This window comes from Mauremys mutica, chromosome 1 (assembly GCF_020497125.1).
Source record: "Mauremys mutica isolate MM-2020 ecotype Southern chromosome 1, ASM2049712v1, whole genome shotgun sequence".
NCBI lineage: Eukaryota > Metazoa > Chordata > Testudines > Geoemydidae > Mauremys > Mauremys mutica.
In genome coordinates, this window is record NC_059072.1 from 129,280,420 (window position 1) to 129,294,900 (window position 14,481).

The following is a 14,481-nucleotide window of genomic DNA, read 5'->3' on the forward strand; positions in this document are numbered from 1 at the left end:
CCTAGTTCAAATTTCCCTACCCAGGCTCCTTCTCCAATTTCATTGTCACCCTCCCTGTCCGAGGCGCCTTGTCCAAGTCTGTTTGCCCAGACAGTCCCAGTTGTCCCTATGTACCAAGGCTTCTCATCAGATCCATCTCCCCTTCTCCAACATCCTAACACAAAGGCCTCCCTTTCATTTGCCAAATTTGAAATCCCTGTTCCAAAGTACAGGTGTGCGATATCTTTCCAAAGAAAAAAAAATTTTTTTTTTAGCATGGTCAACATATGTTTTTCGCAGCCTTGTATTTAGAAACAGCTGAAGTTCCAGCCTGAGGCACACACCTGGCATGGAAAATTTCAGCCCACATATTTGTCAAAGTTATGAGCAACTGAAAACATGTTCTGATAATGGGAAGTCTCTCATAATCTTAATAAGTGATGTTGCCAGCCTCCTCTGTGATTAATTGCACTATGGTAATACCTATCAAGTACCAAGCCAGATTGGTGACTCAATGTGTTTGGCACTGTAGTAACACAGTAAAATATGTTCCAAAGAGCTTACTAAAAATACGCAAATGCTTAATCTTATTCATCCTTCTGATTTGGGTTGGAGACCCCACAACCTTCATGTAGAGAACATAAGATCAGATATCCAGGCTAGACATGTCCACTGTACTATAGCAGAAGGTTTGTGAGTCACATGGAGAATTCTCTCTTCAGCCCATCTTGAAATAACATTGGCAAAAGTCATGAGGATCTATTTATTTATTTAATAAAGTTAGTTTATACCTGTACTCCTGAGAGAGTATTCCATAGCTATTCAGTTGTGTTTCAGAAGTTCACTAATGACAAGATTTTACTTTGTCCCTGATCCAAAATCATTGGTATTGATTGGAATAATGTCATTGTCTTCAGTGGACGCCTGGAGCAGGCCTTACGTGCAGATAAAATGTCAACAGTGGTAAGATTATATGACGTGTATTCTTTTTTGTTTGTTTTGAGAACAGATCGTCCTGGTCTTGTAAATGTAGAATATATTGAAAAGATGCAGGAGGGCATTGTGCATGTACTAAAACTTCACTTGCAAAACAACCATCCTGATGACATCTTCCTCTTCCCAAAACTCCTCCAGAAAATGGCTGACCTCCGACAGCTTGTCACAGAGCATGCTCAACTTGTTCAGATAATCAAAAAGACTGAATCTGATGCACTCTTGCATCCTTTATTACAAGAAATCTACAGCGATATGTATTAAGGGTTTTTTGTAATGTTTTCCACGGTATTTAAAGTCAAGAGCAATATTAATAATAGATGAGAGAAAAATTACTTTGTACAGTTATCTGCTGTGCTGAATTCCAGAACATGAAAAATCTAAATTGTAGATAACTGGAATGTCACACTTCTTTTGTCGTGGGTTCTTTAAATACTTTAGAGAAATTACATAGTGCTTATGAATTTGCTCATAAGAAGTTTTGGTTAATTTGAAATTTGAGGGTTAGCGAGAATGTGTATGTACTGAACAAGTATATGTTTAACAAATCTGAATCTGTTAACTAACAGACCTTGATTGATCAAAATTATATTCTGTATTGGGCTAGTCATTGAGCATTAATTTACCAAATAGGGCAAAATTTGTTCAAGATACATGCACTATCTTCTATAGATTATGTACTCTTGGTTTAAATACTCTCCTGTTCATTATTGAGAACCAACTAGCACTTTCAAATTTTTCTCAAAGAATAGTCAGGCTAGATGTATCAAGTGGCTGGGTATAACTATACATGCACAGGTATATTTATTTGAAAGATATTTACTTTGTTGCTGTCTGAATTATGAGAGGAATAGTACTACTTAAGTAGCTTTAGGATTAGCCTTTTAAAAAGAGTCTTTAAAAAAAAGTTAATTAAAGGATTATCATGGTGTAACTCACATAATCACTTCCCTGCCACTGTGGGAGCCTTGGGCACTGGTGCACCTTGGTCCCTTCTATTCTCTGCCTATGGCACGTAATAGTCTAGTCTCCCATGGGAGGTAATACCCAATGATCAAAATTAGACCAACCAAAGTATCAGTGTGTGGGTCCTGGGTCGTGCTGGTGTTCTCTGATGTACAGGAGGTCAGACTAGTTGATCTAGTGGTCCTTTCTGGCCGTAAACTGTAAGACTCTATAAAATACGTCAAAGATATCTTACCAAGCTGCTTCTTAGTGAATTGTACTTTACAATGGGGGAATGCTTTTTCAAAAGTGTTCTAATGAAACTAGGCGAAAGTCCCTTTTGGGTGGAGATGTAGTATATTGTATGCATCTTGGAGAAGTCTTAATTGCTGAAGATGAAATTTTTACTTTAAATGCCATTTTGAATTAGCAGGACTTGGGGAGTCACCCAGAAGTCTGATTCTTGCCCCAAGGAAGCTGAATTCCAGATTGTTAGAATACAATAGCTTCAGGTGGTGGTCTACTCTGAAAAATGATTGTATAAACAAGGCACCTTTATTCTTAACAGATCTGCACCTAATATGTATTCAAAGTCATACATATTTACTGTTCTGATAAAAAATATTATTTTACACTCTCTGCTTATATTACCCCCTCAGAGCCAATCCAGCTGAGTGAAATGCCTTCTGTTCCTCCTTGTACATTGTCAACAGAACTATTAACTAAATTCCAAACACACTATATTCTGCCCTCCTTTTACTCTACCACACTGGAGACCACAGGTACAGAATGCAGAATTTGTAGACACTGATTGCACAGTTGTAAAGGAAGAGGGCACAGCTTGGAGAAAATGGTTTCATGTAATTGAGAGCAGAATCTGAGCCACAGTGTAGTTCTGACTGGTGATGTAAGCCAGAATAACATAGCTTGAGTTTATGTCCATGTTGTCTGCAGGACTGGCAGATAGAACAATCATGTTACAGTAAACTGAGCACATTTAATCTGAAAATCATTGAAACATAATAGACATGGAACTCCATCATGCCACTTTTCAGAGACTACTGTATAAAGAATGAAAACAACTGCTAGCCATGAGTTTCTTTTGGGAGTAACATTTAATATATTAAGAGAGTAGAAGGAGACTGTCTTTATCTTTCTTTTCCTTTTTACCCCGAGAGTTTCTCCATTGATCTTTTTTTATGGGGTGTTAAAACAATGATCTTGACAGCCAATTTTGACAATACTTTCATAGTAATACTTTCTGTGGCTGAAAAAGGGTCAGTTTTCATGCCTGCTTTATTGTAGCATGGTTTCAAGGCCTCAGAATCATAAACCTTCACTAACAGAATCAACTTGGGAGTAAGGCTTGATAAATCCCAGAACACAGAACACCGATCATAGAATCATAGAATCTCAGGGTTGGAAGGGACCTCAGGAGGTCATCTAGTCCAACCCCCTGCTCAAAGCAAAATCTCTGTTTTCATCATAGAACTTGTTTCTGCTAGAGACTTGTTGTTACAGTTAGGCTTTTGGTCATTTGAGCCTTACATATTGAGTGAGATTAGAGTGATTTTTTTTTCCAGCTTACACATTGCAAGTGTTAAGAACAAAGTATCTATACTTCCATTAGTGTGCTTAGAATCTATTCCAGTTTCTGTGCTTATGTAACTTCTCAGGCACACACAGCTCAAACTGGTGCCTGGGTCTGGGAGGGGAAAAGTAAAGAATGCATATACACAAAATGATGGCATACATGCTACCTTTCCCATCCACCATTTTTTATTTTTTCACAACCAGCAGCAGTGAAAAGTATGGATATAGGACACCTACCTTATCTATTCAATTTGATAATAGATTTTCAAGTTTTATCAGAAAATAGTGGATTGAGAAATGATCTGCTTTTATGTATTATTGCAGTACACTGTGACTCTTGAGAAAAATGAGAGGATTTCAGCAATGGTACTTTCTGCTACTAAAAATGTTTCCCATTGAAACTGCAAAGTTCAAAAATCATGAATCAGATGCTAAAAAATTATGAGGTTGGCTTAAAAACTATAAGATATATCACTAATGTCTTGGATTTTGGGCGGGGGATGTTTTAGGGGTTTCTAGGTCACATTTTCAAACTTTACTCCCAAGAATGAGGGCTAGAAACTTAAATGAAGCTGAGGTTCTCACATAATCATTTCTTGGCAGAAGATGGGGATTTAAATAAATTATCACATATTGCAAGACTCATAATGAAACCATAAGAGTTGCCAGTATTTGACTTCTCAAGTTAAATATGGACCTAAATACTCTCGATCTTTTAAAATATTTCAACTTCCTATTATTATCTGTCCTTCTGGAAATGTAATTCAGACTTGTTCCGGGTTTATTACATTTCCAGTACACTGTCCCTGTTTGTTTCTGACTTTCATATAGGTCCAAATTCTGGACCTTTGCACAGGCCTTAAATAAACAAACCTTGCTCAGGTAAATGTCCATGGGAGTCAGGGAGGGCAGCTTTCTTACCCTATTGAGCAGCACCCAATACACCCACTTTTCTCCAGGCAGGTGATTAGACTGGTGGAGCCACATAATCATTGTCACACTAGTTATACCCTTGCCCATCCCCCACCATTCCTACCACCAGCCATTAGTCTGCGCTGCTTTGGAGGAAGCCAGTGTGGAGTAAAGTTCAGTGCTGTCCAGAATGCGTGCAGTACAGAAAAATCACAGTGATTCCACTGACTTTAAGTTGCTGTGCTTCAATTGAAAGGGAGGTAGGGTTTGGCCCAGAATGAATAACTATTACAGTGAATGATGAATTTTTGGTTTTGCCATTTGGGATAAAATGTGATGTTTTGTTGCCTGGATGGTTGAGCAAGGGCAGCACTTTCTAGAGAGAGAGTCTTCAATGCAATGCTAGAATTGACTCAGCAGGTAGATGATATGCATATGGAGTTACTACTGTTTATAAAGCTTCGATTAAAGTATTTGTTCCTCAAAACTCAAACCCTCAGAATGCTTATCCTGTATGGGGATGTGATGCAGCTGACTCAGTTTTAGGTGCATGCCTTGTGTTTGACTAATACTAGTCCCCATAATTAAGTCTTTGACCATCAGCCATTATGAATACCTGCTCTGTTAGGAGCCCTGGTAGTTAAGGAGACTTTTTTGTTTTGTCCACTCTCACCTCATCTGCTGAATAAAACCATCTCATTTTCCTTCAGTCTTTCATAAATCCTGGTCTTCCTGGTGCCGCTTTGTCTGATACTAAATACAAAGGTGGAGCAGAACCTATTAACCTCCCTAGTGCTCTTGTTTAGTTAAATAGCAGCTGTACACACCACATCTCCCCAGATGAGGCAGTACGCTGTCCCACCTCCACTTGTATACGCTATGACTACGAGCATCTGAGTACATCTGCACCCATGTCTATGTACTTTCACACTTAACACCAATAGTGCTACCCCTGCTGATGGTCTCTACAGCTGTGGTCGGCATTGCTTTCAGCATTCTTGATGTATGCAGCACCCACATGTGTGTAACAGTGAACAGCACACTTGGTGTGAACCTGATGACAATGGTAGCAATGGCACACATCCAGAGCCTCTTTGCATTTCAGCTAGGATCTTTGTTTGTCAGCAAAGTTCCTGATCTAGAAATTCATTCATCAAACATCTAAAAGTTTTTAAATAGGAAAAGACAGCAGTCGCATTTCAAGACCGGCTAATGTTTTGGGTAGTTTCCATAACCATTTGAATTTTGATGAGTGTTTCAAAGAGCTACAATTAAAATTAACATATAAAATATATGTACAAAAAGTATTTGTCTAGGGGTTACAGAAACTTGAACAAGATGGTAACAGATCCTAAAATTCTGGGAGATTCCACTGAGTGCACAACAGAGATACCTATACTGCCTTCAAAGAAAACAAGACACAGAACAATAATATCAACTGTAAATTTAGTATTGGTATACAGAACTTATTTTAGCATTACATTTTTCACAGATTTAGCTCAGCTACCTCAACGGATTATCACAGTAGACACTAACAAATTAGATTTTTCAAGATGGCAGCTTTTGTGAAAGTTTACAGTTTGAACTAAGTACTAACAGATTCCTGAGCAAATTTCATCATGCATAAAGGAGTCAAATCATGCAAGCTTTAGGGTTTTTTAAAAAAAATCAGTTATATACAAGAAAGAGTGGTCTTATTTAGAAGAGAACACTATTACAGACTTGCTGGCCTGTTTGGTACATCATTACTCTGACTAGAAGCAGGTTCTAGGGGAAATTGTGTAACCTTAATTTTAATTCATTTGGTTATTCTATTTAAAGCTTTATTCTGATTTCAAAGTGTGTGCATGCAACCCTCATTAATACAAATGAAGTTACTTGTGGATACCAACATATCCCTTAATTTCAGGAGCCCATCTCTATTTTAAATGCGCTAAAATTAAAATGACAACCAATCAGAATGTTTTCCATTTACTCAAACTGAACTTTTTTGGCATTTAAAAATGCCTTAATTTTCATTTTCCTGTGCCTTTGGGTTTCTGGTTCCAACCAGCTGCTAAAATGTCGAAATGCTGCCAAAGAGCTTATGTTTGCACTATTTCTGGCCCAAACAGATTTAGGAAATACCAGCAATTGTACCAGAGTCCATTCTCATGAGATTTCTAGCACAAGTTTGTAAACTCAAGGGGTTAAGATAAGCATCTAAACATGTTTATCTTAAATACTAAATCTGTGAAAGTTTACTCATTGCTAGAATTAGGTCCCACACTGAACTAGCATTTCTGAGTGGTCTTTCATTTCTAATGGACAGCTTTATGGTAAGAAGTCTTAGACAAAGCAGATGGCGAAGATTGCATTGTAGCTACCTAAATTATTTCTGGTCCTCTTCCATTTCAGCTCAGTTTGTCCCTTAATTTTCAGTCACAAAGCTTCTATCTCAGAGTTTTTAAAGAAGAAGAAAATCAGCAGTTATTTAAATGCACTTATAGCCATTGTACTATTTTATAATAAAATTAATGAATTGTTGAGTATGTCATAAAATTGGTACTTCATTCAAAGCCATAATCCTTTATTAAGGCTTGTTGAATTGAAAGGCACAGTATGATGCTTGCCTGTACCTCAATGCTATTTTAATAACCACATTCAAATTTGAATATCTGTGTTTAATCAAGTTTGTTAACCCTCAGGTACTGAGTGGTTAAATTTACAATATGGAGGTTTGAACTAAGATTAGTGGTATTGTTCAGTTTTGTCTTTTGTTTTTAAACTGAATGTGATAGCGTTTCTTTAAACTTCCATATGTAAAATATACAAATATAATTGCAAGACAAACTTTTAGTAAATTATACCACAAAAGCTTTAAAGGAAATATGTAAATTATTTAAGTGAAACTCTATGGGCCTGATTTGCAAACCCTTAATCACAAAGAGAATACTTGTATGAGTAAAGGCCACAAGGTCTCAAGTTAAAGATGCTATTAATTTGTTTGTGGACTTAATTACCACAAACTATATAAAGGACTGTGTCATGCTCCCTTGTCCTGGACTCTGCCTCAGTTTCCACTCCATCTGTATAAATCAGTCCTGAGTCAGACTTCTACCATTTTTAGAACCCTCATCCAGAGGGTTCCAATAATAAAACAGAAACTAACACAGTCTCAGCCAATAGTTTGTCTCTCTGGACTCTTGTTCTTCTCTCACCGAGAAACAGTTATGAGCCACCCTGCCACCTCAGCATTGGCTGCTGTTCCCCATCCACACTGGGGTTATCGGTCTCTTGTTCCAAATTGCCTGCGTCAGCTATTCCCTCCCCACAAACTTACTCCTTTTCAAAGGACTTTCCACCTTCCTACTCACTCCCCAGAAGCTGCAGGTCTTTCCTGTCCAGAGGCACCCACCAGCTCTCTTTGCAGAGCTAATAGGATTTCTCCTACTGTCCTTCTTCCCTGATAGTTTCCCTCAGGCTTCTCCCTACTACTTCCAAGCCCCAGCTCAGTGTTCCCCCTCGCTCTTCCTCATGTAGGATCCTTTCTAATCTGTGGAGGTCTCAAGTCTTCCCCAAAGAGAGAACACTCGTGGGTAGCTTCCTTATACTACTCAGACAGTCTCCTTATAGAGTTCAGCTGCTCCATTACTAATTTGGCTGATGAGGTATCACTTGGAGCACCTCATTGCTCCAAAGTGTAGTTCACAGGGCGGTGGAGGGCAAGTGTTGTGCAAAACTTTGGGACATATCCGTGTGTGAGCATTTGCAGTTGTAAACAAGGTTTGAAAATATTTGTATGTAGAATGTAGACTTCCTTTCATTTCTCTTTTGATACAAGTAAGTCTGGCACAGGATAAACTGTAGCTGTAAAATATTTAGTTAACATAATTAAGGGTTGGGGCTCAAACTGGCCAAGGTGTAGGGTGGACTTCAGAACCACTTTCATCTTTCCATGCACTGCAGTACTTTAGTTTTCCTACTAGGCTTGTAATTAAACAAAGAGAGGTCGTTTCTATATAATTCCTGTAGACCTACGTTTCTCTCATAAATTTATACTTAAATTTTATGAGAAGTTGATTTTTGGCTTTACTGGAATAAAGCTGTCCTATTGTTTATATAAAAAATAATTTTGGTGCCACACACACTGAGGTTGAACTATGATTTCAAAATTATGTAACTGTTTGACTATACAATGAAAACTAAGTAATAATTAAAATATGCAATAACTTGGAAGTCGTTTAATTTTTCTATAGGAACATTCCTTTTTTCCTATGACTTTAGATCAGTGGTTTTCAACCTTTTTTTAATTTGCGGACCCCTAAACATTTTCAAATGGAGGTATGGACCTCTTTGGAAATCTTAGCCATAGTCTGCGGACCCCCAGTGGTCCACTGGCCACAAGTTGAAAACCAGGTTCTATGGTAAAGACAACCTTTCGCAGACCCCTTAGACATAGTCTGTAGACCCCAGGGAGGTTGAAAACCACTGCTTTTGATATAGACTAAGACAATCTATATATAGGCCCTGATTCTGCATCCTGTGACTAAAGTAGAATTCCATGTTTGCATGGATCTCTTCTAGCAAATCCTGATGCAGGATCAGGTCATAGACACTAAGTTAATTATTTGTAATGGTTAAATTTTTTTCTGAATAATTAAAAAATGACACCCAGGACAAGCACAGTATGTTCTAATTGTTCTAGCCATGATTTAATTTGTTGCTGTTTTGTTTGCAGTACATAATATCACATCTTATAATGTTGGTGCAACTTTAAAATTGTAGATGATATATTATCATCCAAGTTCTTTGTGTTCATCAATGTGTCAAATTTCTATTAAGAACGTATTTGTAAAAGATGTACTATGTTTTCTTTTGGTAATCTATTTTTTCTGCACCGGATTAACGGTCTGGGGCAGCAGTAAAGTAAAACCTGCGAAGAGCTACATCAGCTATGTCATGTTATACTGCAACTGTATAATAGAGTGATTCCTGTTAACGAAAATCATCCCAGGGGCAAGGTGCTTTTCTAAGCAATATCAATGTGTTTTAATAGTTTTATTAAGGCTTCTTTCAGTTTCTTAATCTATTTCAATCCTGGCCTCTTTTACCTTTCTTAAATTTGTCTGCCTGTGAGATCACAATGGCAGGGAGAGATGTAATGGAGCAACAGAATAGCTAACGCTGAAGACACAGGGCCAAATCCTTCAGTCTTGTTGATTTGCCAAGGTAAACACCAAGGTCCCAATCCTCAACAATATGAGAAGCCTGTACCCATTGGGCTACTTGCCTAAGTAATGACTACTCACAGGAATATTAGTTGCAGGACTGGCCTGAGTAAGGACTGCAAGATTTGGCCCAGTTTATTTAATGTAATTTAAGCATTTTGGAGTATATGCTCCTCTTGATATGCGTGTTGGCTCCCATTGTTACACACATTTGAAAAATCCTGATTCATGATTGCTGTAAAAGGTTATGTGGTGACTCAGAATGTTATCGTTTACCTCCCGGAGGCTACAGTACTTGGGTTTGGAACAATGTTAACCAGCTGAAACACTGACAGTAAGCAAATGGGGCATCCTAATTGACTGCATATGAGTTCAGGACTGCCCAGAGGATTCAGGGGGCCTGGGGCAAGGCAATTTCGGGGGCCCCTTCAACAAAGTTGCAATACTATAGAATACTGTATTCTTGTGGGGGCTCCTGCAGGGCCTGGGGCAAATTGCCCCACTTCCCCCCTCCCTTCCCTCCCCCGGGTGGCCCTGTATGAGTTCAGTAAGAGTATCCACTGTCTGTTTATTTTTTTTCCCCTAACTTGGCTTTGTAAGATCTCTGTAACAAAATTGCTGGATTTGTATACAAGTCAACTTCAAATACATCATAGCTGTACTTTAATACCGCTGACATATTTACATAGCATAGGTATATTTTGCCACATGGAAGCCAGGACTGCCTTCATGGAGGCCCCATCTCTTCGTACTGCCTCCTGCTTTCCACAGTAAAGCAGAATCGTTATTATCTAGTCTTGATGCCATGTTCCCTCCCTCTCCTCTCCTCTCCTCTTTCCCCCCCCCCCCCCATATTGCCAACATTCCCCAGCATTTCTACTCAGGAAGCTTTTACTAATTACGGTGGCTAATGCTCAACCAGCCAGCATTAACTGAATGGGTTAAGGGGAGAATGATGCCATGGAAAGAGGCTTTCATGCATTCCCACTCCTGGAGTTGATTCCCACAGGGTGCATGTGTGAGGGGAGCATGCTGATGAGCCAGGATTCCATTTCTATGTCCTTGATCCACAGACAGCTACTAAGTATTCCCCTTAGCTTGCAGAAGTGGAAGAGAGCATTTTAAGCCTTGATTTATTTCCTTGGTAATTACAGAGAAATAGTCAAAGTTGTAATATTACTGATTTCACAAAAGAAACGTCATCAAACAGTCAAGATCAGTTTTATTGACTTCTCAGAGGATCTACATTGAAGATTAAAAGTAGTGAACGGGAGTAGAAACAGCTGTTGAATTTTTTTTTTTATTAAAGTAACACACCAAGGTACTTGCATAGCGGTGTTCATTTTAATTTTTTTAGAATGACCCATAGTATCCAACGTGGCACAAAAAAATTATCACTTTTTTTTGTCAATGCTGCCATTAATTAAAATCCTAACCTGTGGGGGGTCATAAGTGGTTAACTCAGCACAAATATAGATATAAAAAACATTTTATGTCAGGGTTTCCAGTTGTTTGTCAAACTTTTCTTGGGTGCCTTTTACTTGTATTAAATGTACAAAAGTGTAGTGAAAAATGTATCAAACTCATCAGTAGCAGATATTGCTAAGTGGGGAGGAGTCAAAAATAATTCTCATGGAGCGATTGTCTTCCTGTAAAGTATCAGTAACTCAGGTTAAATCCCATATTACTTTTTAGTCACAACGGTGCAGGTGATGTTTTAAGAGGGGATGGAAAGCCCTGGTAACACAGGGACTTGTAGAAAAGACAAAGTTAAGAGGTCTTTTGCACTTCTACAAGCAACGACAAAAAAGTTTTTTTTTTAATTACTAAATATAATGGCTTCTGAATATTTGTTCTAAAATCAACAGACTGGAAACAGGCCTGTAAATTGAGTTTTTTTCTAATTTTTATTTTACATTCTGATTTTTCTCTCCTTAAGAATAAGGGATTGAGCTGATTAGTGATTGTCATGACTTGTAAGAACCGTATGCGCTTAAAGTCATACTATAAGACTGATGAATGTAAAGATGGTTAATTTAAAGCTATGGTTTTGCCTTAATGGTTTAAAAATAAAATATTTTTAAAAATTGTATCAAGTTTTAATGAGTGGTGCATCATGAATGGTGTTTGATTTTCTTGGTGATAAGAGACACATTCACAGTGATCATGTGTCCTGTATTTTTAAAGCAAAAAGCTTTGCCACCCTCTGCTGACTGCATCCAGCACTTAATCAGAAAGAGCTGAAAGTCCAAATTGGGTCCCTCATTCTGTAAACACATTTTTATATACACATGAATAACTTTTACACACGTGACTAGTTCTGTTTTAAACTCAGTGGGACTACTCACTTAGCTGTTCACGTGCATCAGTGTTTGCAGGGGGTCAGGGCTTAGGTTAGTATCTCATGAAGCTTTGCCAGATAAAGATTGATAGGTATCACTGGAAAAAAACGTGTTCCTTTGCAACATCCTGTACCACTACAATAGAACTGGTTTAATTTGTAATAGAGCTTTATCTTAGTGGTTTTTCCTTCTCCTAGCTTTTGATATGCAAGCCCTAGTGCAGAAATCATTTAAATGCATAGTGAGTAATCCCACTGATTTCAGTGATGCCACTCATGGAGGTGAGCATATAAACAAGTGTTTGCAGGATTGGGGCCCAAATCTTTCATGGTAACATGATGTACTAGTAAAGAATACAAACTCAGGATGCTTATTACATAACACAACTTATGCACTGAGAGCAGTTTTTAAAAGAACAATATCAAGAGTGTATTTAGAAAAATGCATCCTATCTAAAAACTTGGAGCTTGTGTGATAGGCTGCTTCTGAAATGAATGAGACTACTTATGTTAGTAAGCAGTATGGCCCCAATTCAGCAAAGCATTTAATTACATACAATCATCCCTGTTCTGCTAAACCCTTAAGCACATCCTTAAAGTGAAGTATGTTCTTAAGTCCTTTGTTGAATAGGGATGACTGTTTGTTTGAATCAGGCCTTATGCTGGGTAGTAAATGGTGGCAGGGTCAGGCCCCTATTTTGGAATAACAGTGAAGAGAGTCCCTGAAATATCCCAGAGGGTAATTACTAATAACAAGAACAGTTGCTTGAATTCATTTGCATTTTGTAACTAGAAAAAACTTTAATCAAGTCATTATTCTCCCAGATCTAGTTTATATCATCACAAGTTAGTGTATTATCGCATCTGCCTGGACCTTTGCTCTAGCTCACGTGTTCAGTGCTAAATATCCTGGTACATCAGCACAGAGCCTAGACATCAGTTTCCCCTGGAAAAATGTGACATTTAACATTTTGTGAAAAAAACACATTAACTATTAACTAAAAGTACCAGTGTCACATTTTATTCAGTGTGTGCAACCTCCCCCTCTTGTGGTTGATTGGTGAATGTGCTTTAAATTTATATAGCTAAACATACTCCAAGAAACTGCTTCCAGCACGCAGAGTTTACTCAACGGCGTATAGGAGTTCACGTTTTAATGCTTCTCAAATTTCACTTCAGCCTCCAGATATGACTGACTAAAGGTATGAAAAGATGCCAAAAACTTTAAAAATCACCCCTAAAGACTGTCACTGAGCTTGCAAAGGACAAATTTCACATTGCTGGTAATGTGCTGTTCTGTACGGTATGCAGCAAGGCTGTAGATTACGTTCAAAGGCAGACAATTGTTGAACACATGGAAAGCATTAAACATAAAAAAACAAAAACAAGAAGCTGAAGCAGTAGGACCATCGACAACAGTAAATATATCAATAAAACATTGTGTTCAACTGATACCTCTATATATAGTGGCTAGGGAAACTAAAGTTCGGTGTTTCATTTTAATTATGGAAAACATGCATTTTTATGGGGGTTTTTTTATTGAAGAATTTTTGTTTTTTATCCCTGAAAACTAGGATTCCTGATCATCAGGTTACTCCTGGCACAATTGGAGCATTTATTAGCTAGGAAAGAAGACTGTTGAAGAGAAATCACTGCAGAGGCTGGAGAAGCATGCTGGTGCTCTACTAACCATGTAGTGAAGAGTGGTGGTTGATGGCCTTTCAGCAGTGCTGAGCATCCAGTGACCTCACCGAAACCAATGAGCGCTGTAGTTGCACAGCAGCTTCCGAAAATCTGGTCATGTGGCTGAGAAATCACAGATGTGGTGGTGGTGGTTTTATGAAACCATATGCAAAATGACACAGGGACCTTAAAACTAATTCAGTAGGGAGAACAAGACACTGCCACAATTAGAGCCTGTATATGGCAGTAAGGATGGGTACACTCCAGGTGTAATGGTCCACGATTTTGGCTTAGAAATTTTTAGTAAATTTCACAGCAAAGATATGGGGGGAAAGCAAGTCACAAAAAGTGCAGGGTGGGGAAGCGTTTGGAGGACGAGTCCACTTCACAGTCACCCTGTAGTGGTGGCCTCTGTCCTGCAGGACTGGGCCCAGCTCCAACCATTGCAACCTGGAGCACAGGGTCACAGCATCACTCAAGTTGTTCTAGCTACCCCACCACCTGAGGGGGAGGGGGGCAGATGGGTCAAACCTGAGTGACTCCACAATCCCATGCACCAGGTCGCAACACCATGTGGTGGGGGGTGGGGGGGCGCTAATCACGTGTAGGTTTTTTACAGCTATTTCCAAGATGTCTCAGACTTTTTTCAAATGCATAATTTCTGACACTAAATCATAGCCCTAGGAGTTATCCTCCACCCTTACAGGGAGTAAGACGCAAGGCCTATATGTGCTAGTAAACTTTTCCTCAAGTGTGGTATAAAGAAAGGGTGGGATGTGGGTAAAAAACATGTCTGACGAGAGATGGGCTTAAGTTGGATCTTCA

At 38.6% G+C, this 14,481-nt stretch overlaps 1 protein-coding gene across 1 annotated transcript in view; it reads left to right on the forward strand.

The window, feature by feature from the left end:
• Positions 1–11,724, forward strand: part of PPARA (peroxisome proliferator activated receptor alpha) — a 43,186-nt gene extending 31,462 nt beyond the window's left edge. Inside the window, 1 exon segment of the mRNA XM_044995693.1 lies at positions 989–11,724. Within this exon segment, the coding sequence (XP_044851628.1) occupies positions 989–1,236 (248 nt within the window). The 3' untranslated portion in view covers positions 1,237–11,724.
• The last annotated feature ends 2,757 nt before the right edge of the window (positions 11,725–14,481 follow it).